Source organism: Oncorhynchus mykiss, chromosome 9, assembly GCF_057628025.1.
Source record: "Oncorhynchus mykiss isolate SJ-2025 chromosome 9, ASM5762802v1, whole genome shotgun sequence".
Taxonomy (NCBI): domain Eukaryota; kingdom Metazoa; phylum Chordata; class Actinopteri; order Salmoniformes; family Salmonidae; genus Oncorhynchus; species Oncorhynchus mykiss.
Genome location: NC_143030.1, coordinates 76025858 through 76052108, shown reverse-complemented (window position 1 = coordinate 76052108; position 26251 = coordinate 76025858). Strand labels below are relative to the sequence as shown.

Sequence of the window (26251 nt, the reverse complement as noted above, 5' to 3'; positions counted from 1 at the left end):
TGATTATAATCTGCTGCTGGTAAAACTGATGTGTTATGGCTTTACATCCCCTGCTATATTGTGGATTTAGAGTTACCTGTCTAACAGAACACAGAGGGTGTTCTTTAATGGAAGCCTCGCCAACATAATCCAAGTAGAGTCAGGCAAACCCCAGGGCAGCTGTTTAGGCCCCTTTTACTTTTTTTTCTAATGAAAATTTTTCTAATGTTACTAATGACATGCCACTGGCTCCAAGTAAGGCCTGTGTGTCTTGTATGCTGATGACTCAACACTCAACACATCCTGCTCAATATACCTTATCCAACCTATTAGTTCCACCACCCACACATGCGATGACATTTCCTGGTTTCAATGATGTTTCTAGGGACAATATCTCTCTCATCATCACTCAATACCTAGGTTTACCTCCACTGTATTCACATCCTACCATACCTTTGTCTGTACATTATACCTTGAAGCTATTTTATCACCCCCAGAAACCTCCTTTTACTCTCTGTTCCAGACGTTCTAGATGACTAATTCTCATTGCTTTTAGCCGTACCCTTATCCTACTCCTCCTCTTTTCCCCTGGTGATGTAGAGGTGAATCCAGGCCCTGCAGATTCTAGCTCCACTTCTATTCCCCAGGCACTCTCTTTTGATGACTTCTGTAACCGTAATAGCCTTGGTTTCATGCATGTTAACATTAGAAGCCTCCTCCCTAAGTTTGTTTTATTCACTGCTTTAGCACACTCTGCCAACCCGGATGTTCTAGCTGTGTCTGAATCCTGGCATAGGAAGACCACCAAAAATTCTGAAATGTTCATCCCAAACTACAACATTTTCAGACAAGATAGAACTGCCAAAGGGGGCGGTGTTGCAATCTACTGAAAGGTAGCTTGCAGAGTTCTGTCCTACTATCCAGGTCTGTACCCAAACAATTTGAACTTCTACTTTTAAAAATCCACCTCTCAAAAAACAAGTCTCTCACTGTTGCCGCCTGCTATAGACCACCCTCTGCCCCCAGTTGTGCTCTGGACACCATATGTGAACTGATTGCCCCCCATCTATCGTCAGAGCTTGTGCTGCTAGGCGACCTAAACTGGAACATTCTTAACACCCCAGCCGTCCTACAATCTAAGCTTGATGCCCTCAATCTCACACAAATGATCAATTAACCTACCAGGTACCTCCCCAAAGCCGTAAACACGGGCACCCTCATAGATATCAACCAACTTGCCCTCTAAATACACCTCTGCTGTCTTCAACCAAGATCTCAGCGATCACTGCCTCATTGCCTGTATCCGTAATGAGTCAGCGGTCAAACGACCTCCACTCATCACTGTCAAACGCTCCCTGAAACACTTCAGCGAGCAGGCTTTTCTAATCGACCTGGCCGGGGTATCCTGGAAGGATATTGATCTCATCCCGTCAGTAGAGGATGCCTGGTGATTTTTTTTTAAATGCCTTCCTAACCATCTTAAATAAGCATGCCCCATTCAAGAAATTTAGAACCAGGAACAGATATAGCCCTTGGTTCTCCCCAGACCTGACTGCTCTTAACCAACACAAAAACATCCTATGGCGTTCTGCATTAGCATCGAACAGCCCCCGTGATATGCAGCTTTTCAGGGAAGCTAGAAACCATTATACACAGGCAGTTAGAAAAGCCAAAGCTAGCTTTTTCAAGCAGAAATTTGTTTCCTGCAACACTAACTCAAAAAAGTTCAGAGACACTGTAAAGTCCATGGAGAATAAGAACACCTCCTCCCAGCTGCCCACTGCACTGAAGATAGGAAACACTGTCACCACTGATAAATACACTATAATTGAGAATTTCAATAAACATTTTTCTACGGCTGGCCATGCTTTCCACCTGGCTACCCCTACCCCGGTCAACAGCACTGCACTCCCCACAGCAACTCGCCCAAGCCTTCCCCATTTCTCCTTCTCCCAAATCCAGTCAGCTGATGTTCTGAAAGAGCTGCAAAATCTGGACCCCTACAAAACAGCCGGGCTTGACAATCTGGACCCTTTCTTTCTAAAATTATCTGCCGAAATTGTTGCCACCCCTATTACTAGCCTGTTCAACCTCTCTTTCGTGTCGTCTGAGATTCCCAAAGATTGGAAAGCAGCTGCGGTCATCCCCCTCTTCAAAGGGAGGGACACTCTTGACCCAAACTGCTACAGATCTATGTCTATCTTACCCTGCCTTTCTAAGGTCTTCGAAAGCCAAGACAACAAACAGATTACCGCCCATTTTGAATCTCACCATACCCTCTCTGCTATGCAATCTGGTTTCAGAGCTGGTCATGGGTGCACCTCAGCCACGCTCAAGGTCCTAAACGATATCTTAACCGCCATCGGTAAGAAACAGGGTTGCCTAGTGGTTAGAGCGTTGGACTAGTAACCGGAAGGTTGCAAGTTCAAACCCCCGAGCTGACAAGGTCATCTATCGTTCTGCCCCTGAACAGGCAGTTAACCCACTGTTCCTAGACCGTCATTGAAAATAAGAATTTGTTCTTAACTGACTTGCCTAGTTAAATAAAGGTACAAAAATACTGTGCTGCCGTATTCATTGATCTAACCAAGGCTTTCGACTCTGTCAATCACCACATCCTCATCGGCAGACTCGACAGCCTTGGTTTCTCAAATGATTGCCTCGCCTGGTTCACCAACTACTTCTCTGATAGAGTTCAGTGTGTCAAACCGGAGGGTCGGATGTCCAGACCTCTGGCAGTCTCTATGGGGGTGCCACAGGGTTCAATTCTTGGACCGACTCTCTTCTCTATATACATCAATGATGTCGCTCTTGCTGCTGGTGAGTCTCTGATCCACCTCTACGCAGACGACACCATTCTGTATACTTCTGGCCCTTCTTTGGACACTGTGTTAACAACTCTCCAGGCAAGCTTCCATGCCATACAACTCTCCTTACATGGCCTCCAATTGCTCTTAAATACAAGTAAAACTAAATGCATCCTCTTCAACCGATCGCCGCCTGCACCTGCCCGCCTGTCTAGCATCACTACTCTGGACGGCTCTGACTTAGAATACATGGACAACTACAAATACCTAGGTGTCTGGTTAGACTGTAAACTCTCCTTCCAGACCCACATCAAACATCTCCAATCCAAAGTTAAATCTAGAATTGGCTTCCTATTTCGCAATAAAGCATCCTTCACTCATGCTGCCAAACATACCCTGACCATCCTACCAATCCTCGACTTTGGCGATGTCATTTACAAAATAGCCTCCCCAATACCCTACTCAAAAATTGGATGCAGTCTATCACAGTACCATGCATTTTGTCACCAAAGCCCCATATACTACCCACCATTGGGACCTGTACGCTCACGTTGGCTGGCCCTCGCTTCATACTTGTCGCCAAACCCACTGGCTCCATGTCATCTACAAGACCCTGCTAGGTAAAGTCCCCCCTTATCTCAGCTCGCTGGTCACCATAGCATCACCCACCTGTAGCACGCGCTCCAGCAGGTATATCTCTCTGGTCACCCCCAAAACGAATTATTTCTTTGGCCGCCTCTCCTTCCAGTTCTCTGCTGCCAATGACTGGAACGAACTACAAAAATCTCTGAAACTGGAAACACTTATCTCCCTCACTAGCTTTAAGCACCAGCTGTCAGAGCAACTCACAGATTACTGCACCTGTACATAGCCCACCTATAATTTAGCCCAAACAACTACCTCTTTCCCTACTGTATTTATTTTATTTTATTTATTTATTTTGCACCCCATTATTTTTATTTCTATTTTGCACATTCTTCCACTGCAAATCTACCATTCCAGTGTTTTACTTGCTATATTGTATTTACTTTGCCACCATGGCCTTTTTTTTTTGCCTTTACCTCCCTTATCTCACCTCATTTGCTCACATCGTATATAGACTTGTTTATACTGTATTATTGACTGTATGTTTGTTTTACTCCATGTGTAACTCTGTGTCGTTGTTTGTGTCGAACTGCTTTGCTTTATCTTGGTCAGGTCGCAATTGTAAATGAGAACTTGTTCTCAACTGGCCTACCTGGTTAAATAAAGGTGTTCTCAACTGGCCTACCTGGTTAAATAAAGGTGTTCTCAACTGGCCTACCTGGTTAAATAAAGGTGAAATAAATCAATAAAAAACACTAAACACGTCAGCTACTACAGCATGTGACTTCACTGCAACACTTAACAAAGAGCTGCAGTCAGTTTCAGAATGCGTGGCAAGAAACAAGTTATTCTTAAATATTTCATAAACTGAAACTATCGTATTTGGTACGAATCATTCACTAAAACCTAATCAACTAAATCTTGTAATGGATAATGTGGAAATTGAGCAAATTGCGGTGACTAAACTGCTTGGAGTAACCCTGGATTGTAAACTGTCATGGTCAAAACATATTGATACAACAGTAGATAAGACAGTAGAGAAGTTTGTCCATAATAAAGCACTGCTCTACCTTCTCAACAACACTATCAACAAGGCAGGTCCTACAGGCCCTAGTTTCTACCTTCTCAACAACACTATCAACAAGGCAGGTCCTACAGGCCCTGGTTTCTACCTTCTTAACAACACTATCAACAAGGCAGGTCCTACAGGCCCTGGTTTCTACCTTCTCAACAACACTATCAACGAGGCAGGTCCTACGGGTCCTAGTTTCTACCTTCTCAACAACACTCTCAACAAGGCAGGTCCTAAAGGCCCTAGTTTCTACCTTCTTAACAACACTATCAACAAGGCAGGTCCTACAGGTCCTAGTTTCTACCTTCTCAACAACACTATCAATAAGGCAGGTCCTAAAGGCCCTAGTTTCTACCTTCTTAACAGCACTATCAACAAGGCAGGTCCTACAAGCCCTAGTTTCTACCTTCTCAACAACACTATCAATAAGGCAGGTCCTACAGGCCCTAGTTTCTACCTTCTCAACAACACTATCAATAAGGCAGGTCCTACAGGCCCTAGTTTCTACCTTCTTAACAGCACTATTGTCACGGGATTCTTCTGTTGAAGGAGAGGCGGACCAAAACGCAGCGTGGTTATTGTGATACATCTTTAATGAAGATGATAAATGAACAATATACAAAACAAGAAATGTGCAAAACCGAAAACAGCCCTATCTTGTGTAACAAACACAAAGACAGGAACATCCACCCACAAAACCAAACACAAAACAGGCTACCTAAATATGGCTCCCAATCAGAGACAATGACTAACACCTGCCTCTGATTGAGAACCATATCAGGCCAAACACAGAAATAGACAAACTAGACATCCAACATAGAATGCCCACTCAGATCACACCCTGACCAAACAAAACATAGAAACAGACAAACTAGACACACAACATAGAATGCCCACTCAGATCACACCCTGACCAAACAAAACATAGAAACAGACAAACTAGACATCCAACATAGAATGCCCAGTCAGATCACACCCTGACCAAACAAAACATAGAAACAGACAAACTAGACATCCAACATAGAATGCCCACTCAGATCACACCCTGACCAAACAAAACATAGAAACAGACAAACTAGACACACAACATAGAATGCCCACTCAGATCACACCCTGACCAAACAAAACATAGAACATACAAAACAAACTATGGTCAGGGTGTGACAACTATCAATAAGGCAGGTCCTACAGGCCCTAATTTTGTCACACCTGGACTACTGTTCAGTTGTGTGGTCAGGTGCCACAAAGAGGGACTTAGGAAAATTACAATTGGCTCAGAACAGGGCAGCACAGCTGGCCCTTGGATGTACACAGAGAGATAACATTAATAATATGCATGTAACTCTCTCCTGGCTCAAAGTGGAGGAGAGATCGACTTCATCACCACTTGTTTTTGTAAGAAGTGTTGACAAGCTGAATGCTCCGAGCTGTCTGTTTAAACTACTAACACACAGCTCAGACACTACTAACACACAGCTCAGACACTACTAACACACAGCTCAGACACCCATCCATACCCCACAAGACATGCCACGTCTCTCCACAGTCCACAAGTCCATAACAGACTATGGGAGGCGCACAGTACTACATGGAACACTATTCCACATCAGGTAACTGATGCAGGCAGTATAATCAGATAAAAAAACAAACATAAAAAATATAACTGCCTTAATTTAGCTGGACTCCAGGAAGAGTAGCTGCTGCCTTGGCAGGAACTAATGGGCATCCTTAATAAATACAAATAATCCTCCCAATGTAATTAATGAATGATAGAGAGTGTGAGAGAGAGAGAGAGAGAGACGGCAAGAGAGAGGGAGGGAGATTAATGTTGTTACATTTGTTTCTTCTCACTTTTGTTTGTTTATTTCACTTGCTTCGGTAATGTAAACACATGTGTCCCATGCCAATAGAGATAGTTAAGTAAATGCAGTGTACCTATTCAGCCTCTAACTCCGCTCTAGCCATCATAAAGGAAATAATGAATGTGTTCAATAATGGATTATGTCTTGACCGCTCACACACACACACACGCACACACACACGCACACACACACGCATGCACCCACTCGCGCACATACACACATACCCTACCCTACCCAACCCCGCCCTGGCTCAATATGGTGGTGATCTCATACCTCAACACCTCTTGGATTTAACCACTGTGTTCAATAATGTAATATGCTTGATTGAAAGATGTCAGTTTAAGGTATCCATCAGCCACCCTACCACCATACAGTGCATACAGTATGACTCTTCTGCTTCTCACAGCAGGAAAATAATCCTGCAGCAACAGGAAATATGAATTCTTTGTTTGGAATGTTTCAATGGACATTTTTTGTAAGGTTTGATATATTTTTTTCATTATGGTAAATCAAGTCTGACATTTTAAGGTGGAAATTACAAACTCTAGAAGTCTTTTCAAACCTTGAACACACTACCATTTGAGATTGGGTCCTCTGAGAGAGGGTAAGGGAGGAAAACGAAAATCTGTCTTTAAAAATCTGCCTTCTCATTGGACAAGTTTATGTACTGACTTTCTGTTTCACTCTGTTTTCTCACTAGTAACCCGGTCCCAGTGTGGATAAAACTCCTTAGTAACCCGGTCCCAGTGTGGATAAAGCTCCTTAGAAACCGGGTCCCAGTGTGGATAAAGCTCCCTAGTAACCCGGTCCCAGTGTGGATAAAGCTCCCTAGTAACCCGGTCCCAGTGTGGATAAAGCTCCTTAGTAACCCTGGCCCAGTGTGGATAAAGCACCTTAGTAACCCGAACCCAGTGTGGATAAAGCTCCTTAGTAACCCGGTCCCAGTGTGGATAAAGCTCCTTAGTAACCCGGTCCCAGTGTGGATAAAGCTCCTTAGTAACCCGGTCCTAGTGTGGATAAAGCTCCTTAGTAACCCAGTCCCAGTGTGGATAAAGCTCCCTAGTAACCCAGTCCCAGTGTGGATAAAGCTCCTTAGTAACCCAGTCCAAGTGTGGATAAAGCTCCCTAGTAACCCAGTCCCAGTGTGGATAAAGCTCCTTAGTAACACGGTCCCAGTGTGGATAAAGCTCCTTAGTAACCGGGTCCCAGTGTGGATACAGCTCCCTAGTAACCCGGTCCCAGTGTGGATAAAGCTCCTTAGTAACCCGGTCCCAGTGTGGATACATCTCCTTAGTAACCCGGTCCCAGTGTGGATAAATCTCCTTAGTAACCCTGGCCCAGTGTGGATAAAGCACCTTAGTAACCCGAACCCAGTGTGGATAAATCTCCCTAGTAACCCGGTCCCAGTGTGGATAAAGCTCCTTAGTAACCCGGTCCCAGTGTGGATACATCTCCTTAGTAACCCGGTCCAAGTGTGGATAAAGCTCCCTAGTAACCCGGTCCCAGTGTGGATAAAGCTCCTTAGTAACCCGGTCCCAGTGTGGATAAAGCTCCTTAGTAACCCGGTCCCAGTGTGGATATATCTCCTTAGTAACCCGGTCCAAGTGTGGATACATCTCCTTAGTAACCCGGTCCCAGTGTGGATAAATCTCCTTAGTAACCCTGGCCCAGTGTGGATAAAGCACCTTAGTAACCCGAACCCAGTGTGGATAAATCTCCCTAGTAACCCGGTCCCAGTGTGGATAAAGCTCCTTAGTAACCCGGTCCCAGTGTGGATACATCTCCTTAGTAACCCGGTCCAAGTGTGGATAAAGCTCCCTAGTAACCCGGTCCCAGTGTGGATAAAGCTCCTTAGTAACCCGGTCCCAGTGTGGATAAAGCTCCTTAGTAACCCGGTCCCAGTGTGGATAAAGCTCCCTAGTAACCCGGTCCCAGTGTGGATAAAGCTCCCTAGTAACCCGGTCCCAGTGTGGATAAAGCTCCTTAGTAACCCTGGCCCAGTGTGGATAAAGCACCTTAGTAACCCGAACCCAGTGTGGATAAAGCTCCTTAGTAACCCGGTCCCAGTGTGGATAAAGCTCCTTAGTAACCCGGTCCCAGTGTGGATAAAGCTCCTTAGTAACCCGGTCCTAGTGTGGATAAAGCTCCTTAGTAACCCAGTCCCAGTGTGGATAAAGCTCCCTAGTAACCCAGTCCCAGTGTGGATAAAGCTCCTTAGTAACCCAGTCCAAGTGTGGATAAAGCTCCCTAGTAACCCAGTCCCAGTGTGGATAAAGCTCCTTAGTAACACGGTCCCAGTGTGGATAAAGCTCCTTAGTAACCGGGTCCCAGTGTGGATACAGCTCCCTAGTAACCCGAACCCAGTGTGGATAAATCTCCCTAGTAACCCGGTCCCAGTGTGGATAAAGCTCCTTAGTAACCCGGTCCCAGTGTGGATACATCTCCTTAGTAACCCGGTCCCAGTGTGGATAAATCTCCTTAGTAACCCTGGCCCAGTGTGGATAAAGCACCTTAGTAACCCGAACCCAGTGTGGATAAATCTCCCTAGTAACCCGGTCCCAGTGTGGATAAAGCTCCTTAGTAACCCGGTCCCAGTGTGGATAAAGCTCCCTAGTAACCCGGTCCCAGTGTGGATAAAGCTCCTTAGTAACCCTGGCCCAGTGTGGATAAAGCACCTTAGTAACCCGGTCCCAGTGTGGATAAAGCTCCTTAGTAACCCGGTCCCAGTGTGGATATATCTCCTTAGTAACCCGGTCCAAGTGTGGATACATCTCCTTAGTAACCCGGTCCCAGTGTGGATAAATCTCCTTAGTAACCCTGGCCCAGTGTGGATAAAGCACCTTAGTAACCCGAACCCAGTGTGGATAAATCTCCCTAGTAACCCGGTCCCAGTGTGGATAAAGCTCCTTAGTAACCCGGTCCCAGTGTGGATACATCTCCTTAGTAACCCGGTCCAAGTGTGGATAAAGCTCCCTAGTAACCCGGTCCCAGTGTGGATAAAGCTCCTTAGTAACCCGGTCCCAGTGTGGATAAAGCTCCTTAGTAACCCGGTCCCAGTGTGGATAAAGCTCCCTAGTAACCCGGTCCCAGTGTGGATAAAGCTCCCTAGTAACCCGGTCCCAGTGTGGATAAAGCTCCCTAGTAACCCGGTCCCAGTGTGGATAAAGCTTGAATTATGTTAGTCTGACAGGTCTGATGCTTTCCTAAGGAAGACTAGTTCAAAGTTCAGAGAGAATGACAACAGTGAAGGTTAATGGACTGAGGTCTTCAGTCAAACATCTAAATGATTCACTAGGTGTCATTTATTACACTACTGTACAGACAGATAAGAGAAGGAGGAGTGGAGGAGTTGTCCTCCCTCCATGTATCTAAATGTCCTTGGCTGTGTTCATGTCCTTTTTCTATTTCATCATCTGACTTCACTTATCCTAGGTTTGATTCTGGAGTGCCAGACGAGGCAAGGGTTTACACTTTTGGGACTATTCCATTGGTTCCATGCAAAGCTAATTTGAGCACAGCTAAAGTATTTGAAAGGAAACAAATACTATTTGAACCCAGGTCAGGCAGAACACAGAACACACCATCAGACGGAGCCATCAGAACACACCCCCTCAGACGCAGCCGTCAGAACACACCCCCTCAGACGCAGCCGTCAGAACACACCCCCTCAGACGGAGCCGTCAGAACACCCCCCCCTCAGATGCAGCCGTCAGAACACACCCCCTCAGACAGAGCCGTCAGAACACACCCCCTCAGACGCAGCCGTCAGAACACACCCCCTCAGACGCAGCCGTCAGAACACACCCCCTCAGACGCAGCCGTCAGAACACACCCCCTCAGACTCAGCCGTCAGAACACACCCCATCAGACGGAGCCGTCAGAACACACCATCAGACGGAGCCATCACTCAGCTAAGATCATCTGTCACAGCTGGACGGGAGTTCTGCTACAAGCTTGACCTTCTAATCATAGGCCTCCCTCTAGCGAGAGAGTGTGTGTGTGTGTGTGTGTGTGTGTGTGTGTGTGTGTCCTGCTAGGGGCTTCCAGCCAGGAGCCCACAACGACCCGCATCCTTCTCTGTTTGTCTGGGAGGATGGACAACCTTATGTCTGGGAGGATGGACAGCCTTATGTCTGGGAGGATGGACAGCCTTATGTCTGGGAGGATGGACAGCCTTGTCAGAAGCAGACAGGAGATGCATTCCTTGCATCCCAAATGGCACCCTATTCCCTTTAAGGGGCTCTGGTCAAAAGTCTAAAGTAGTGCACTACATAGGGAATAGGGTGTCATTTGGGACAGGATAGTTGATACCCTGTCCTTCTCCTCCTCCTCTCTGTGGCCAACACAGTGTTGGTTTGGACCTTTTTCAACCCATTGAACTCATCTAGTCACAGTGAAAGATGAGAGCCTTGGTGATTGGATGGCAATAGATTCAAACCAAACCCCCCCCCCCCCCCCCACACACACACACACACACACCAGTATCCAGTTGAAATAGCATTTGCTGGACACTCCTGAGCCCTGCTGTTGTTGGTCTGTCTGAATTAGATTGGCAGCCATTGGAGAGATGGAGGAGAGGTCAACAGTGATTGTTTGGAGTTTCTACATGAACTTCCTGCTGTGTGTGTGTGTGTGTGTGTGTGTGTGTGTGTGTGTGTGTGTGTGTGTGTGTGTGTGTGTGTGTGTGTGTGTGTGTGTGTGTGCCTGCCTCGTCTTGCAGGCCACCAGCCATCACTGTGCAGTCTTTGTTACACCTCCCCATGCGATGCCACAACCAGCTACTGTATTCTCCTGTCTGGCAACAGAAGAATACACTGTAGTCTGGGAACAGGAGAATACACTGTAGTCTGGGAACAGGAGAATACACTGTAGTCTGGGAACAGGAGAATACACTGTAGTCTGGCAACAGGAGAATACACTGTAGTCTGGGAACAGGAGAATACACTGTAGTCTGGCAACAGGAGAATACACTGTAGTCTGGCAACAGGAGAATACACTGTAGTCTGGGAACAGGAGAATACACTGTAGTCTGGGAACAGGAGAATACACTGTAGTCTGGCAACAGGAGAATACACTGTAGTCTGGGAACAGGAGAATACACTGTAGTCTGGGAACAGGAGAATACACTGTAGTATGGGAACAGGAGAATACACTGTCTACTTCTACTGTGGTCTGGGAACAGTCTAATTCTACTGTGGTCTGGGAACAGTCTACATCTACTGTGGTCTGGGAACAGTCTACTTCTACTGTGGGCTGGGAACAGTCTACTTCTACTGTGGGCTGGGAACATTCTCATTCTACTGTGGGCTGGGAACAGTCTACTGCTACTGTGGGCTGGGAACAGTCTAAATCCTACTGTGGGCTGGGAACAGTCTAATTCTACTGTGGGCTGGGAACATTCTAATTCTACTGTGGGCTGGGAACAGTCTAAATCCTACTGTGGGCTGGGAACAGTCTAATTCTACTGTGGGCTGGGAACATTCTAATTTTACTGTGGGCTGGGAATATTCTACTTCTACTGTGGGCTGGGAACATTCTGCTTCTACTTTGGGCTGGGAACAGTCTACTTCTACTGTGGGCTGGGAACAGTCTACTTCTACTGTGGGCTGGGAACAGTCTACTTCTACTGTGGGCTGGGAACAGTCTACTTCTACTGTGGGCTGGGAACATTCTAATTCTACTGTGGGTTGGGAACATTCTAATTTTACTGTGGGCTGGGAACAGTCTACTGTGTGCTGCGAACAGTCGAATTCTACTGTGGGCTGGGAACAGTCTAATTCTACTGTGGGCTGGGAACAGTCTAATTCTACTGTGGGCTGGGAACATTCTAATTTTACTGTGGTCTGGGAACAGTCTACTTCTACTGTGGGCTGGGAACAGTCTAATTCTACTGTGGGATGGGAACAGTCTACTTCTACTGTGGGCTGGGAACATTCTAATTCTACTGTGGGCTGTGAACAGTCTAAATCCTACTGTGGGCTGGGAACAGTCTAATTCTACTGTGGGCTGGGAACAGTCTAATTTTACTGTGGGCTGGGAACATTCTACTTCTACTGTGGGCTGGGAACATTCTGCTTCTACTGTGGACTGGGAACAGTCTACTTCTACTGTGGGCTGAGAACAGTCTACTTCTACTGTGGGCTGGGAACATTCTACTGCTACTGTGGGCTGGGAACAGTCTACTTCTACTGTGGGCTGGGAACAGTCTACCTCTACTGTGGGCTGGGAACAGTCTACTTCTACTCTGGGCTGGGAACATTCTACTTCTACTGTGGGCTGGGAACAGTCTAATTCTACTGTGGGCTGGGAACATTCTAATTTTACTGTGGTCTGGGAACAGTCTACTTCTACTGTGTGCTGGGAACATTCTAATTCTACTGTGGGCTGGGAACATTCTAATTCTACTGTGGGCTGGGAACAGTCTAAATCCTACTGTGGGCTGGGAACAGTCTAATTTTACTGTGGGCTGGGAACAGTCTACTTCTACTGTGGGCTGGGAACATTCTACTGCTACTGTGGGCTGGGAACATTCTACTTCTACTGTGGGCTGGGAACAGTCTACTTCTACTGTGGGCTGGGAACATTGTACTTCTACTGTGGGCTGGGAACATTCTAATTCTACTGTGGGCTGGGAACAGTCTACTGCTATTGTGGGCTGGGAACATTCTAATTCTACTGTGGGCTGGGAACAGTCTACTTCTACTGTGGGCTGGGAACATTCTAATTCTACTGTGGGCTGGGAACAGTCTAAATCCTACTGTGTGCTGGGAACAGTCTAATTCTACTGTGGGCTGGGAACATTCTAATTTTACTGTGGGCTGGAAACAGTCTACTGTGTGCTGCGAACAGTCTAATTCTACTGTGTGCTGCGAACAGTCTAATTCTACTGTGGGCTGGGAACAGTCTAATTCTACTGTGGTCTGGGAACAGTATACTTCTACTGTGGGCTGGGAACAGTCTACTTCTACTGTGGGCTGGGAACAGTCTAATTCTAATGTGGGCTGGGAACAGTCCACTGTGGGCTGAGAACAGTCTAATTCTGCTGTGGGCTGGGAACAGTCTAATTCTACTGTGGGCTGGGAGCAGTCTAATTCTACTGTGGGCTGGGAACAGTCTAATTCTACTGTGGGCTGGGAACAGTCTAATTCTACTGTGGGCTGGGAACAGTCTACTATGGGCTGAGAACAGTCTAATTCTACTGTGGGCTGGGAACAGTCTAAATTCTACTGTTGGCTGGGAACAGTCTAATTCTACTGTGGGCTGGGAACAGTCTAAATCCTACTGTGGGCTGGGAACAGTCTAAATCCTACTGTGGGCTGGGAACATTCTAAATCCTACTGTGGGCTGAGAACAGTCTAATTCTACTGTGGGATGGGAACAGTCTACTTCTACTGTGGGCTGGGAACAGTCTAAATCCTACTGCGGGCTGGGAACAGTCTAAATCCTACTGTGGGCTGGGAACAGTCTAATTCTACTGTGGGCTGGGAACAGTCTAAATCCTACTGTGGTCTGGGAACAGTCTAAATCCTACTGTTCATGAAAGAAAACATCAAGACAGATTGCGGCGCACTTTTAGGGAGTTTATAAGAGACAGTCCTCCCGAGTGCTGTTTGGTTCCTGAATGTGGAGTATTCACAGAGAAAAGACAAAAGGTGGAAGTCCCATTATAATGCACGGTCATGTCAACACTTAATGTAATGAGTACAGGATGGAGATTTTATCTCTGTTTCTCTCTCTCTCTCTTTGTTTTGTAGTGGTATCCCTGGGAAGAAATGTGGCACCATCATCCTTTCAGTCGAGGAGCTGGGGAACTGCAGAGTAAGTGAAAAATATTTAACTGTTACCGTTTTCCCCGTACAGTCAATCAACGCCATTCAAAGAGTGTACAGTACATCAACATAATGCTTTTAAAATGTTCAACTCATTGTCAAGACATAAGATAGAAACCTCTACTGTATGTGTCAGCTAGGCCATAGAGAATAACCAGAGACTATTAGTGATAGTTTGACACATAGGAAGATAGAAACCTCTACTGTATGTGTCAGCTAGGCCATAGAGAATAACCAGAGACTATTAGTGATAGTTTGACACATAGGAAGATAGAAACCTCTACTGTATGTGTCAGCTAGGCCATAGAGAATAACCAGAGACTATTAGTGATAGTTTGACACATAGGAAGATAAAAAAACTGTATTGTTTGTGCCTAATAACCCATCTATTAGCGATGTGTTGAGCCATAGGAATATTGTATCCATACGTATCAGACCCATATACTGCATCAAAAAAACAACTACGATTTAAATGAGAAGTGGGCATTGGTCTGAAGCCGAAAAGAAAGGAAATTCACATGAGCACCCCAATGTCTACTTCACCCATGCTCTACCAAGGTTTTCCAGCACACAGCTTTGACCTACTACAGTAGCTATTTTGGTCTATTGTACTTCAAACGATGTGTATGCAGGTTGCTACGGATTCAAACCTTCTCAAATCATCATTTGTTTTGTAGCTTTGCTTGTACCTTGCCTCTCATCTGACTGGTGTTAGCTCGCTACTAGCGTTGTTGCTGCGCTAGTAACTTTGATATTTAGCAGAAAAGATGTTAGCGTTGTCAGAAATGCTACAAAAAGATAGCACGTCGTTGTTTCTTAATAATGGATGGAAATTAGAATGTGAGAGTGATAAATTATACATTTAATGAAAACTGTTGCCCCTACAAACGTATTGGCAAGACTAATGATCTCTTCATGGATACTGTAGTCTTGTTCTTATCCAATGTCTTGATATGGAGTGAGGTCAGGGCAAGACATTTTCTTGTTTTTCTAATGCTAACGACCTTGTTAACAATCCGGTATGTGGTTCTCGGGAAACGGACGGACGGCTCATGATGAGAGGCGAGGAGGAGTGTGTTGTGTACCTCCAATCAACTTGATTTGCAAATTTTCATTGATATTTGTGTCATATTGGCTTAGATATGATGGTATGGAGATTTGAATTTAACATTGAGCTTTAACCAATACATATACTGCACTATATATTATAGGTCTTCACGGGTCCAAAAGGTTGCACCCGTTCCGAAATGGATCTGGGGCTTTCCCATCCGGACCCATAGGCATAAATACATGTTTTAAATATAGAGACCCACTCCAAACGGACCCGACAACTAGACCCATTCCGTATAGACCTAAAGCAGAAAAGCTACTTTATTAACTGGAGCTGATAAAGTGTGAGGGAGAGGAGGTAGAGAGAGATGAGGCTCTAGCAGGGAATGTAGAGAGAGATGAGGCTCTAGCAGGGGAGGTAGAGAATGATGAGGCTCTAGCAGGGAAGGTAGAGAAAGATGAGGCTCTAGCAGGGGAGGTAGAGAGAGATGAGGCTCTAGCAGGGGAGGTAGAGAGAGATGAGGCTCTAACAGGGGAGGTAGAGAGAGATGAGGCTCTAACAGGGGAGGTAGAGAGAGATGAGGCTCTAGCAGGGAAGGTAGAGAGAGATGAGGCTCTAGCAGGGAAGGTAGAGAGAGATGAGGCTCTAGCAGGGGAGGTAGAGAGAGATGAGGCTCTAGCAGGGAAGGTAGAGAGAGATGAGGCTCTAGCAGGGGAGGTAGAGAGAGATGAGGCTCTAGCAGGGGAGGTAGAGAGAGATGAGGCTCTAGCAGGGGAGGTAGAGAGAGATGAGGCTCTAGCAGGGGAGGTAGAGAGAGATGAGGCTCTAACAGGGGAGGTAGAGAGATATGAGACTCTAGCAGGGGAGGTAGAGAGAGATGAGGCTCTAGCAGGGGAGGTAGAGAGAGGTGAGGCTCTAACAGGGGAGGTAGAAAGAGGTGACACTAGCAGGGGAGGTAGAGAGAGATGAGGCCCTAGCGAGGAGAAGAGAATGAGCGAGGAGAAGAAGGGAGCGAGGAGAAGAGGGGAACGAGGGGAAGAGAGGGAACGAGGGGAAGAGAGGGAGCGAGGGGAAGAGAGGGGAAGAGAGGGAACGAGGGGATGAGAGGGAGCGAAGGGAAGAGAGGGAGCGAGGGGAAGAGAGGGAACGAGGGGATGAGAGGGAGCGAGGGGAAGAGAGGGAACGAGGGGATGAGAGGGAGCGAGGGGAAGAGAGGGAGCGAGGGGAAGAGAGGGAACGAGGGGAAGAGAGGGAGTGAGGGGAAGAGAGGGAACGAGGGGAAGAGAGGGAACGAGGGGAAGAGAGGGAGCGAGGGGAAGAGAGGGAACGAGGGGAAGAGAGGGAATGAGGGGAAGAGAGGGAACGAGGGGAAGAGAGGGAGCGAGGGGAAGAGAGAGAGCGAGGGGAAGAGAGGGAACGAGGGGATGAGGGGATGAGAGGGAACGAGGGGAAGAGAGGAAGAGAGGGAGCGAGGGGAAGAGAACATTCAGGCTCCTCTGAATGACTGTAAACCAATCCACTGAACTCAGAATGGACTGGTTTATTGCCATACAGTCATAGTGCATCTGGCTGTAATGCATAGGCCATATAATGCATAACAATTTTAGCATTTGTCATAAAGTGTTCTCAGGGTAAATTACGAATAGGATAATGCAAAATACATTAAAAGCCAATGCATGCTAGCTAAAGAGAGAGCACTTTGCAGGCATCTCCAAGCATGCTGTTCTTCAAAGACTCCGCAGCATACAGAATCGCTAGAACATTCTGTTTGAACCATTAAAATGAACAAGACAGCCTCGAGCGCAAATAACCCATGTCCTTCAACCATGTTCACACATTTCATGACTGACATTACAGATAGGCTAGCGCACACGCTCGTCATCTAGAGACAATGTTCTGACTTACATTGTCAGGTTAATATAACCATCATCTCTGTAAAATAATCAAATAGTCCCACACATTCCACTCTGTGACTGATGTGTTGTGGTCCGACAGTGTGCCAGAGTACTTCTGTGTGTGTGCGTGCGCGTGTGCGCTTGCGTGTGTGCGTGCATGCTAACTCAGGGGTCTGTGTGAGGTACATTAAATCTATGATGATGAAGAGTTAGCCTCATCGCCACAAAGCACCACTTACACAGCATGTTTCTAATATAAATGCAAATGATCATTATCTTCACTCACAAGAGGTCATCTCCCCACTGCTTGAGTCGATTAGAGAGAAAAAGGAAAAGCAGGCACGACTGACACCTAAAATACATTGATTACATAGACTTGAACTATGAAAAATAGATACCCATGTAAAGCTGTTTAACGTGTAAGGAAAAAAATACAGTTTCTAGTTCTAGAATGTATGTGGGAATCCTATTGTCAAATGGAACTCCCAGGATTGTGAATTCTAACAACTTTAAAGCTGCCTGGTGGTTCGGTATCACTTCCATCCATCTGGATTTTGTTTACCACATCACAGGCCACCTGTGAGCAACAAATTGAGTGAGGCAGCTGAGGAGTTTCTCCAGGAAGGACATTATTACACCGCTTGTTGTGTTGAAGTCAAACCAGAGATGGATGGGGATACTGAAACACAACTACAGGGACTCAATAAAGTGTGTTTTAACAGAGAGGGAGGAGGGGGAAGATGGTGAGAGGGAAGGAGGGAGAGAGTGCAAGGAGAGAGAGAGAGAGAGAGAGAGAGAGAGAGAGGGGGGGGGGGGGAGAGAGAGAGAGAAGGGAAGGGAAGGGAAGGGAAGGGAAGGGAAGGGAAGGGAAGGGAAGGGAAGGGAAGGGAAAAGACTGCAGGGAGTGAGGGAGAGCGAGAGAGAGAGAGGGGAGAGAGAGAGTTATTTCAGCTCTGGTTAACATTAGACAGAGTTAGTAGATCTCTGGGTAACATTAGACAGAGAGAGTTAGTAGATCTCTGGGTAACATTAGACTGAAAGAGTTAGTAGATCTCTGGGTAACATTAGACAGACAGAGATAGTTAGTAGATCTCTGGGTAATATTAGACAGAGAGAGTTAGTAGATCTCTGGGTAACATTAGGCAGAGAGAGTTAGTAGAGCTCTGGGTAACATTAGACAGAGAGAGTTAGTAGATCTCTGGGTAACATTAGACAGACAGAGCTAGTAGATCTCTGGGTAACATTAGACAGAGTTAGTAGATATCTGGGTAACATTAGACAGAGTTAGTTGATCTCTGGGTAACATTAGACAGACAGAGAGAGTTAGTAGATCTCTGGGTAACATTAGACAGAGAGAGTTAGTAGATCTCTGGGTAACATTAGACAGAGAGAGTTAGTAGATCTCTGGGTAACATTAGACAGAGAGAGTTAGTAGATCTCTGGGTAACATTAGACAGAGAGAGTTAGTAGATCTCTGGGTAACATTAGACAGACAGAGAGAGTTAGTAGATCTCTGGGTAATATTAGACAGAGAGAGTTAGTAGATCTCTGGGTAACATTAGACAGAGATAGTTAGTAGAGCTCTGGGTAACATTAGACAGAGAGAGTTAGTAGATCTCTGGGTAACATTAGACAGACAGAGTTAGTAGATCTCTGGGTAACATTAGACAGAGTTAGTAGATCTCTGGGTAACATTAGACAGAGTTAGTTGATCTCTGGGTAACATTAGACAGACAGAGAGAGTTAGTAGATCTCTGGGTAACGTTAGACAGAGAGAGTTAGTAGATCTCTGGGTAACATTAGACAGAGAGAGTTAGTAGAGCTCTGGGTAACATTAGACAGAGAGAGTTAGTAGATCTCTGGGTAACATTAGACAGAGAGAGTTAGTAGATCTCTGGGTAACATTAGACAGACAGAGATAGTTAGTAGATCTCTGGGTAACATTAGACAGAGAGAGTTAGTAGAGCTCTTGGTAACATTAGACAGACAGAGAGAGTTAGTAGATCTCTGGGTAACATTAGACAGAGAGAGTTAGTAGAGCTCTGGGTAACATTAGACAGAGAGAGTTAGTAGAGCTCTGGGTAACATTAGACAGAGTTAGTTAGTAGATCTCTGGGTAACATTAGACGGACAGAGAGAGTTAGTAGAGCTCTTGGTAACATTAGACCGAGTTAGTTAGTAGAGCTCTGGGTAACATTAGACAGAGAGAGTTAGTAGATCTCTGGGTAACATTAGACAGACAGAGAGAGTTAGTAGATCTCTGGGTAACATTAGACAGAGTTAGTTAGTAGATCTCTGGGTAACATTAGACAGACAGAGAGAGTTAGTAGATCTCTGGGTAACATTAGACAGAGAGAGTTAGTAGATCTCTTGGTAACATTAGACATTGTTAGTTAGCATAACTCCTTAATGTACCTTCTGAGGAGAGGCTGCCTGCTACTTAATGTACTGAATGCGACACTGTCTCATCCTCACACTGTACTACTCTGTGGGCGCTGAGAGGACGCCAGGCAGTCACCTTGGAAACGAAGCTGCAGCTTGTGTCCCAAATGGAACCCTATCACCTATATAGTGTACTGTAAAGTGAAGTGGGCCCTGTGGGCCCTGGTGAAAAGTAGTGCACTATAAAGGGAAGTGGGCCCTGGGGGCCCTGGTCAAAAATAGTGCACTATAAAGGGAAGTGGGCCCTGGGGGCCCTGGTCAAAAGTAGTGCACTGTAAAGGGAAGTGGGCCCTTGTTCAAATTAATGTGGGGAAAGTGGGCCCTATGGGCACTGGTCAGAAGTAGTGTGGGGGGGGGGGGGGGTTAGGACACAGACCAAGTCACATTGTAATACTTTGCCATAACGCCACTAACTTTCTGTAGTAATACCCTTGGTAGTTAGTTAGTTAGTCCCTGGTACTAGTCCCTGGTAGTAGTCCCTGGATGTAGTCCCTGGAAGTAGTCCCTGGAAGTAGTCCCTGGTAGTAGTCCCTGGAAGTAGTCCCTGGAAGTAGTCCCTGGGTGTAGTCCCTGGTACTAGTCCCTGGAAGTAGTCCCTGGAAGTAGTCCCTGGAAGTAGTCCCTGGAAGTAGTCCCTGGGTGTAGTCCCTGGTACTAGTCCCTGGAAGTAGTCCCTGGAAGTAGTCCTTGGAAGTAGTCCTTGGTACTAGTCCCTGGTAGTAGTCCCTGGAAGTAGTCCCTGGGTGTAGTCCCTGGTACTAGTCCCTGGAAGTAGTCCCTGGGTGTAGTCCCTGGTACTAGTCCCTGGAAGTAGTCCCTGGAAGTAGTCCCTGGAAGTAGTCCTTGGAAGTAGTCCTTGGTACTAGTCCCTGGTAGTAGTCCTTGGAAGTAGTCCTTGGTACTAGTCCCTGGTAGTAGTCCCTTGTAGTAGTCCCTCGAAGTAGGCCCTGGTACTAGTCCCTGGTACTAGTCCCTGACAGAAGAAAGAGTGGATACTGAGCTGTGTTATCCTCCTCTAACATCGTCCTCAGGCTGTGGTGCGCCACACTAATACTTCTCTGGTCCCCAAACCCTCAATAGGATAACCTGTAGGATGGCTGTTCCCACAATCATCAGGTCCCCAAACCCCCAATGGGATAACCTGTAGGATGGCTGTTCCCACAATAATCTGGTCCCCAAACCCTCAGTGGAATAACTTGTAGGATGGCTGTTCCCACAATCATCTGGTCCCCAAACCCCCAATGGGATACCCTGTAAGATGGCTGTTCCCACAATCATCTGGTCCCCAAACCCCCAATGGGATAACCTGTAGGATGGCTGTTCCCACAATCATCTGGTCCCCAAACCCCCAATGGGATAACCTGTAGGATGGCTGTTCCCACAATCATCTGGTCCCCAAACCCCCAGTGGAATAACTTGTAGGATGGCTGTTCCCAAAATCATCTGGTCCCCAAATCCCCAGTGGAATAACTTGTAGGATGGCTGTTCCCACAATCATCTGGTCCCCAAACCCCTAGTGGAATAACTTGTAGGATGGCTGTTCCCACAATCATCTAGTCCCCAAACCCCCAGTGGAATAACTTGTAGGATGGCTGTTCCCACAATCATCTGGTCCCCAAACCCCTAGTGGAATAACTTGTAGGATGGCTGTTCCCACAATCATCTGGTCCCCAAACCCCCAGTGGAATAACTTGTAGGGTGGCTGTTCCCACAATCATCTGGTCCCCAAACCCCCAGTGGAATAACTTGTAGGATGGCTGTTCCCACAATCATCTGGTCCCCAAACCCCCAGTGGAATAACTTGTAGGGTGGCTGTTCCCACAATCATCTGGTCCCCAAACCCCCAGTGGAATAACTTGTAGGATGGCTGTTCCCACAATCATCTGGTCCCCAAACCCCCAGTGGAATAACTTGTAGGATGGCTGTTCCCACAATCATCTGGTCCCCAAACCCCTAGTGGAATAACTTGTAGGATGGCTGTTCCCACAATCATCTGGTCCCCAAACCCCCAGTGGAATAACTTGTAGGATGGCTGCTCCCACAATCATCTGGTCCCCAAACCCCCAATGGAATAACTTGTAGGATGGCTGTTCCCACAATCATCTGGTCCCCAAACCCCCAGTGGAATAACTTGTAGGATTGCTGTTCCCACAATCATCTGGTCCCCAAATCCCCAGTGGAATAACTTGTAGGATGGCTTGTTTCACCATAGAATTAGGAATTTGAATACGAGAATGGACAAAAACCTTCCTGTAATGGTCCCAAGGTCAGACATGTTGGTCAGGGAGTTAGTAAACCATGGTTTGCCAATGCTGTTAGAAGATATTGTTTAAAGCAATGAATGTGAAGAATTTATCTAAATTTGTATGTTAGCTAGCTAGCCAGCCAGTTTTAGAGGAATGATTCCATTTTCAAATGAACTGCCAATACGCCATACATTCCATTCAGCCATACACTGGCGAAAATCAGTTGATGATAGGACTTAGACAAGTTGTAAATCCAACAAGTACTGATATTGTATACTATAATAGGACACATAGCTTTCCAAGGATACTACATCGGAGACATTTATGGTCTGTTTACATATATTTTAGAGGCTATTGATACAGAAAATTAGTATAAAACCAAAATGTGGGAAAAATCAAGGGGCATTCGGAAAGTATTCAGACTCCTTGACTTTTTCCACATTTTGTTACTCATCAATCTACACGTACTCCACCGAAATGACGAAGCAAAAACAAGGGTTTTAGAAATGTTTGCAAATGTATTAGAAATAAAAAACAGATACCTTATTTACATAAGTATTCAGACGCTTTGCTTATGAGACTTGAAATTGAGCTCAGAAGCATCCCGTTTCCATTGATTATCCTTCAGATGTTTCTACAACTTGATTGGAGTCCACCTGTGGTAATTCAATTGATTGGACATGATTTGAAAGGCACACACCTGTCTATATAAGGTCCCATAGTTGACAGTGCATGTCAGAGCATCAACCAAACCATGGGCTTGAAGGAATTGTACGTTGAGCCCCAACACAGGATTGTATCGAGGCACAGATCTGGAGAAGGGTACCAAAATATTTCTGCAGGATTTAAGGTCCCCAAGAACAGAGTGGCCTCCATCCTTCTTAAATGGAAGAAGTTTAGAACCATCAAGACTCTTCCTAGAGCTGGCCACCCAGCAAAACTGAGCAATCGGGGGAGAAGCGCCTTGGTCAGGGAGGTGACCAAGAACCCGATGGTCACTCTGACAGAGCTCCAGAGTTCGTCTGTGGAGATGGGAGAACCTTCCAGAAGGACAACCATCTCTGCAGCACTTCACCAATCAGGCCTTTGTGTTAGAGTAACTTACAAATGTATTTTGGGATCCACTCCTGTACATTTAATTTGCCTAATGAAGCACGAGTGGAGAAGCAAGCGCATCATTTCAAGCAATGACTGAAATAGATTTTTGTTTCCCTGCATTAAAATCACCATCCACGAGAAACGGCGCCTCTGAATTTCTTATGGACCTATACAGCTCGTCGAGTGCGGTTTTAGTGACAGCATCAGTTTGTGGTGGTAAATAGACAGCTATGAAAAATGTAAATGAAAACTCTCTTGGTAAATAGAATAGTCTGCAGCATAATCATGAGGTATTCTAACTCAGGCGAGCAAAAATGTGAGACTTCCTTAACATTAGATATCGACCACAAGCTGTTGTTAACAAAGAGACACACCTACTTCTTTCGTCTTACCAGAGTCCGCCGTCCGGTCTTGATGATGCATAGAAAAACCAACAAAATGTACATCCATGTCCTCGTTCAGCCACGAATGGGATATTATCGTTTTTCAGATCCCATTAAAAAACCTCTTCATCCTACCCCCTCCTTTTTCGAATATTCTGTTAAAAATCGCGCAACTTTTCAGCGTCCTGCTACTCATGCCAGGAATATAGTATATGCATATTAGTATGTGTGGATAGAAAACACTCTGAAGTTTCTAAAACTGGTTAAATCACGGCTGTGACTATAACAGATCGTGTGTTTCATCGAAAAGCGCAAGAAAAACTGCTCTCTGAAAGCTAAAAATAATTTCCATGCGTCACTTTCATGGGTTGTTAAAAGGGCACAAAATTAATTATGGACCTGCATGCAATTCCTACAGATTCCACACGATGTCGCCATTGTCGTCATTTTCCAGGGAGTTTTTTGTTGGTAAATCCAACTAACTGGATTCAATTTCTTCCGGTCTCCGCCAGGATGTTTTGAAGTGCACATTTTCAGCCATTGATTTGAAGACGAGGAGCTATTGAATACACATCGCCCTGTAATCATTTTGATAGATTATAAACGTTTACTAATACCTAAAGTTGGATTACAAAAGTATTTCGAAGTGTTTTGTGAAAGTTTATCGTCAACTTTTTTAATTTTAAAAAATGACGCTGCGTTTTAAAACTATGTTTTTTTCTGAATTACACAGCTTCCATAGAAAGCTATTTTGGGTATATATGGACCGATTTAATCGAAAAAAAGACCCAATAGTGATGTTGATGGGGCATATAGGAGTGCCAAGAAAGAAGCTCGTCAAAGGTAATGAATGTTTAATATTTTATTTCTGCGTTTCGTGTAGCGCCGGCTACGCTAAATCTTTGTTTACGTCGCATTCAGGCATTTTGGGGTGTTGCATGCTATCAGATAATAGCTTCTCATGCTTTCGCCGAAAAGCATTTTAAAAATCTGACTTGTTGGCTAGATTCACAACGAGTGTAGCTTTAATTCGATACCCTGCATGTGTATTTTGATGAACGTTTGAGTTTTAACGAGTACATTTAGCATTTAGCGTAGCGCATTTGCATTTCCAGGTTCCTACTTGAGACATCTGCGTCTCAAGTAGGAGCAAGAAGTTAAAAGATGTTTCTTTCATTGGAGCTCATCCAGTTTGTTCTCCATTGAAAGATATTTCTTCAGTGGAGCTCATCCAGTTTGTTCTCCATTGAAACATGTTTCTTCAGTGGAGCTCATCCAGTTTGTTCTCCATTAAAATATATTTCTTCAGTGGAGCTCATCCAGTTTGTTCTCCATTAAAATATATTTCTTCAGTGGAGCTCATCCAGTTTGTTCTCCATTAAAATATATTTCTTCAGTGGAGCTCATCCAGTTTGTTCTCCATTGAAAGATGTTTCTTCAGTGGAGCTCATCCAGTTTGTTCTCCATTAAAAGATATTTCTTCAGTGGAGCTCATTCAGTTTGTTCTCCATTAAAATATATTTCTTCAGTGGAGCTCATCCAGTTTGTTCTCCATTGATTGTACGTTCGCCAATAGAGCAGAGGGCAATGGCAGTCTTTTTGCTCACCAACGTAGTCTCGTCAGGGTGCTGGTTCGCCTCCCTCTCTTTCGCCACCACTTCCTCTTTCGAGTCCCGAGCATTAGGGCCTGAGTACTAAATAGTAAAGTACATAGCCCAGTTGCATTTTCCCCTCATCTTTTCCCATAAAGTTTCCTTAAATTAAGTCAGTTACACAAAACATTTTAAGGTGGATTTCCCCCTTAAATTAAGTGAAAAATGTAAGGGGCGTAACCCATGAGGTCAATTCTCTGTATCATTCAGTAAGGATAGAAATGAAACCACATTTGTGGAGATTAAAGTTTCTTTCATCTGCTGTGGTTACAAAAGGTAAAGATCAACCAGCTAGCTAGCTACTTTGCTAAACAATAAAAGTTATGTTTTGCTACCTCACAAAATTAATGCAATCTCTTTGTGGAGACCTCAGTCCTCAGTCCGTCTCCATTGTAACCAAAAACGATTTCTGCCATACATGCCTTCAAATTACCGGAAATATTTGAGGGCAATGCCCTTAATCAATTCCCTTTCGTAAGGGAAAATTATTCCTTAAGGTAAACACTTAAGAGTTTTTTTTTTAACCTTTATTTAACTTGGCAAGTCTGTTAAGAACAAATTCTTATTTTCAATGACAGCCTAGGAACAGTAGGTTAACTGACTGTTCAGGGGCAGAATGACAAATTTGTACCTTGTCAGCTCGGGGGTTTGAACTTGCAACCTTCTGGTTTCTAGTCCAACGCTCTAACCACTAGGCTACCCTGCCATGGTCTGGAGTAAGCAGAACATCCGGAGCAGCCGACTCGTTGAAGTAGACATTTTTGTCCAAATCGAGGTAATTGATCACTTGTTTGATGTCCAGAAGCTGTTTTCAGTCATAGGAAATGATCCGAACCTTGAGGGAAGCTTATTTGAGTCAGAAAATGGGTGTTCATAAGATAGGGAAAATATACAAAACCTTGCAGAGAACATATCCAACTGACAATCTCTTAGAGAAATATATAAACTATTGGAACCAAGAACAACAACAACACCAACAACAACAGCAGCAGCAACAACAACAGCGACTCTCGTCACAGACAGAAACAGAGACCAAGTCAGAGATAATTGCACCAATATAATAACTGGTAGAGTGATTACGTCTGAAGAGAAAACAGCAATACAACGTCTTGAGTCCATTTAGTCACCACAGTTGTAATCAGCAGTTAACTTTTCTCTCACCTTCAAAATTCTAATCTTGGTTTTCCAACTGTGTTGATTGGTTTTTACAGAGCTAATCAGAGCTGCTCAGTTTTCAGAAGAAAACATTTAATTTAATTCTACACTATTACATTCACCAGATATTCTTTCCCGGGTACCTTTCCAAGGTCCGTATTACTAGTAATGTTGGTATAAAGCAGTATTTGGTGT

The 26251-nt window shown here is 45.2% G+C and overlaps 1 protein-coding gene across 3 annotated transcripts in view; it reads left to right on the top strand.

Annotated features, from left to right (window-relative positions):
- The window catches only part of LOC110531262 (copine-8), a 218791-nt gene that overhangs the window by 108602 nt on the left and 83938 nt on the right, over positions 1 to 26251 (top strand). For all 3 annotated transcript variants that reach the window (XM_036988908.2, XM_036988907.2, XM_036988906.2), the window contains one exon: positions 14060 to 14123. In XM_036988908.2, the coding sequence (XP_036844803.1) occupies positions 14060 to 14123 (64 nt within the window). The remainder of the gene's footprint in view (positions 1 to 14059; positions 14124 to 26251) is intronic.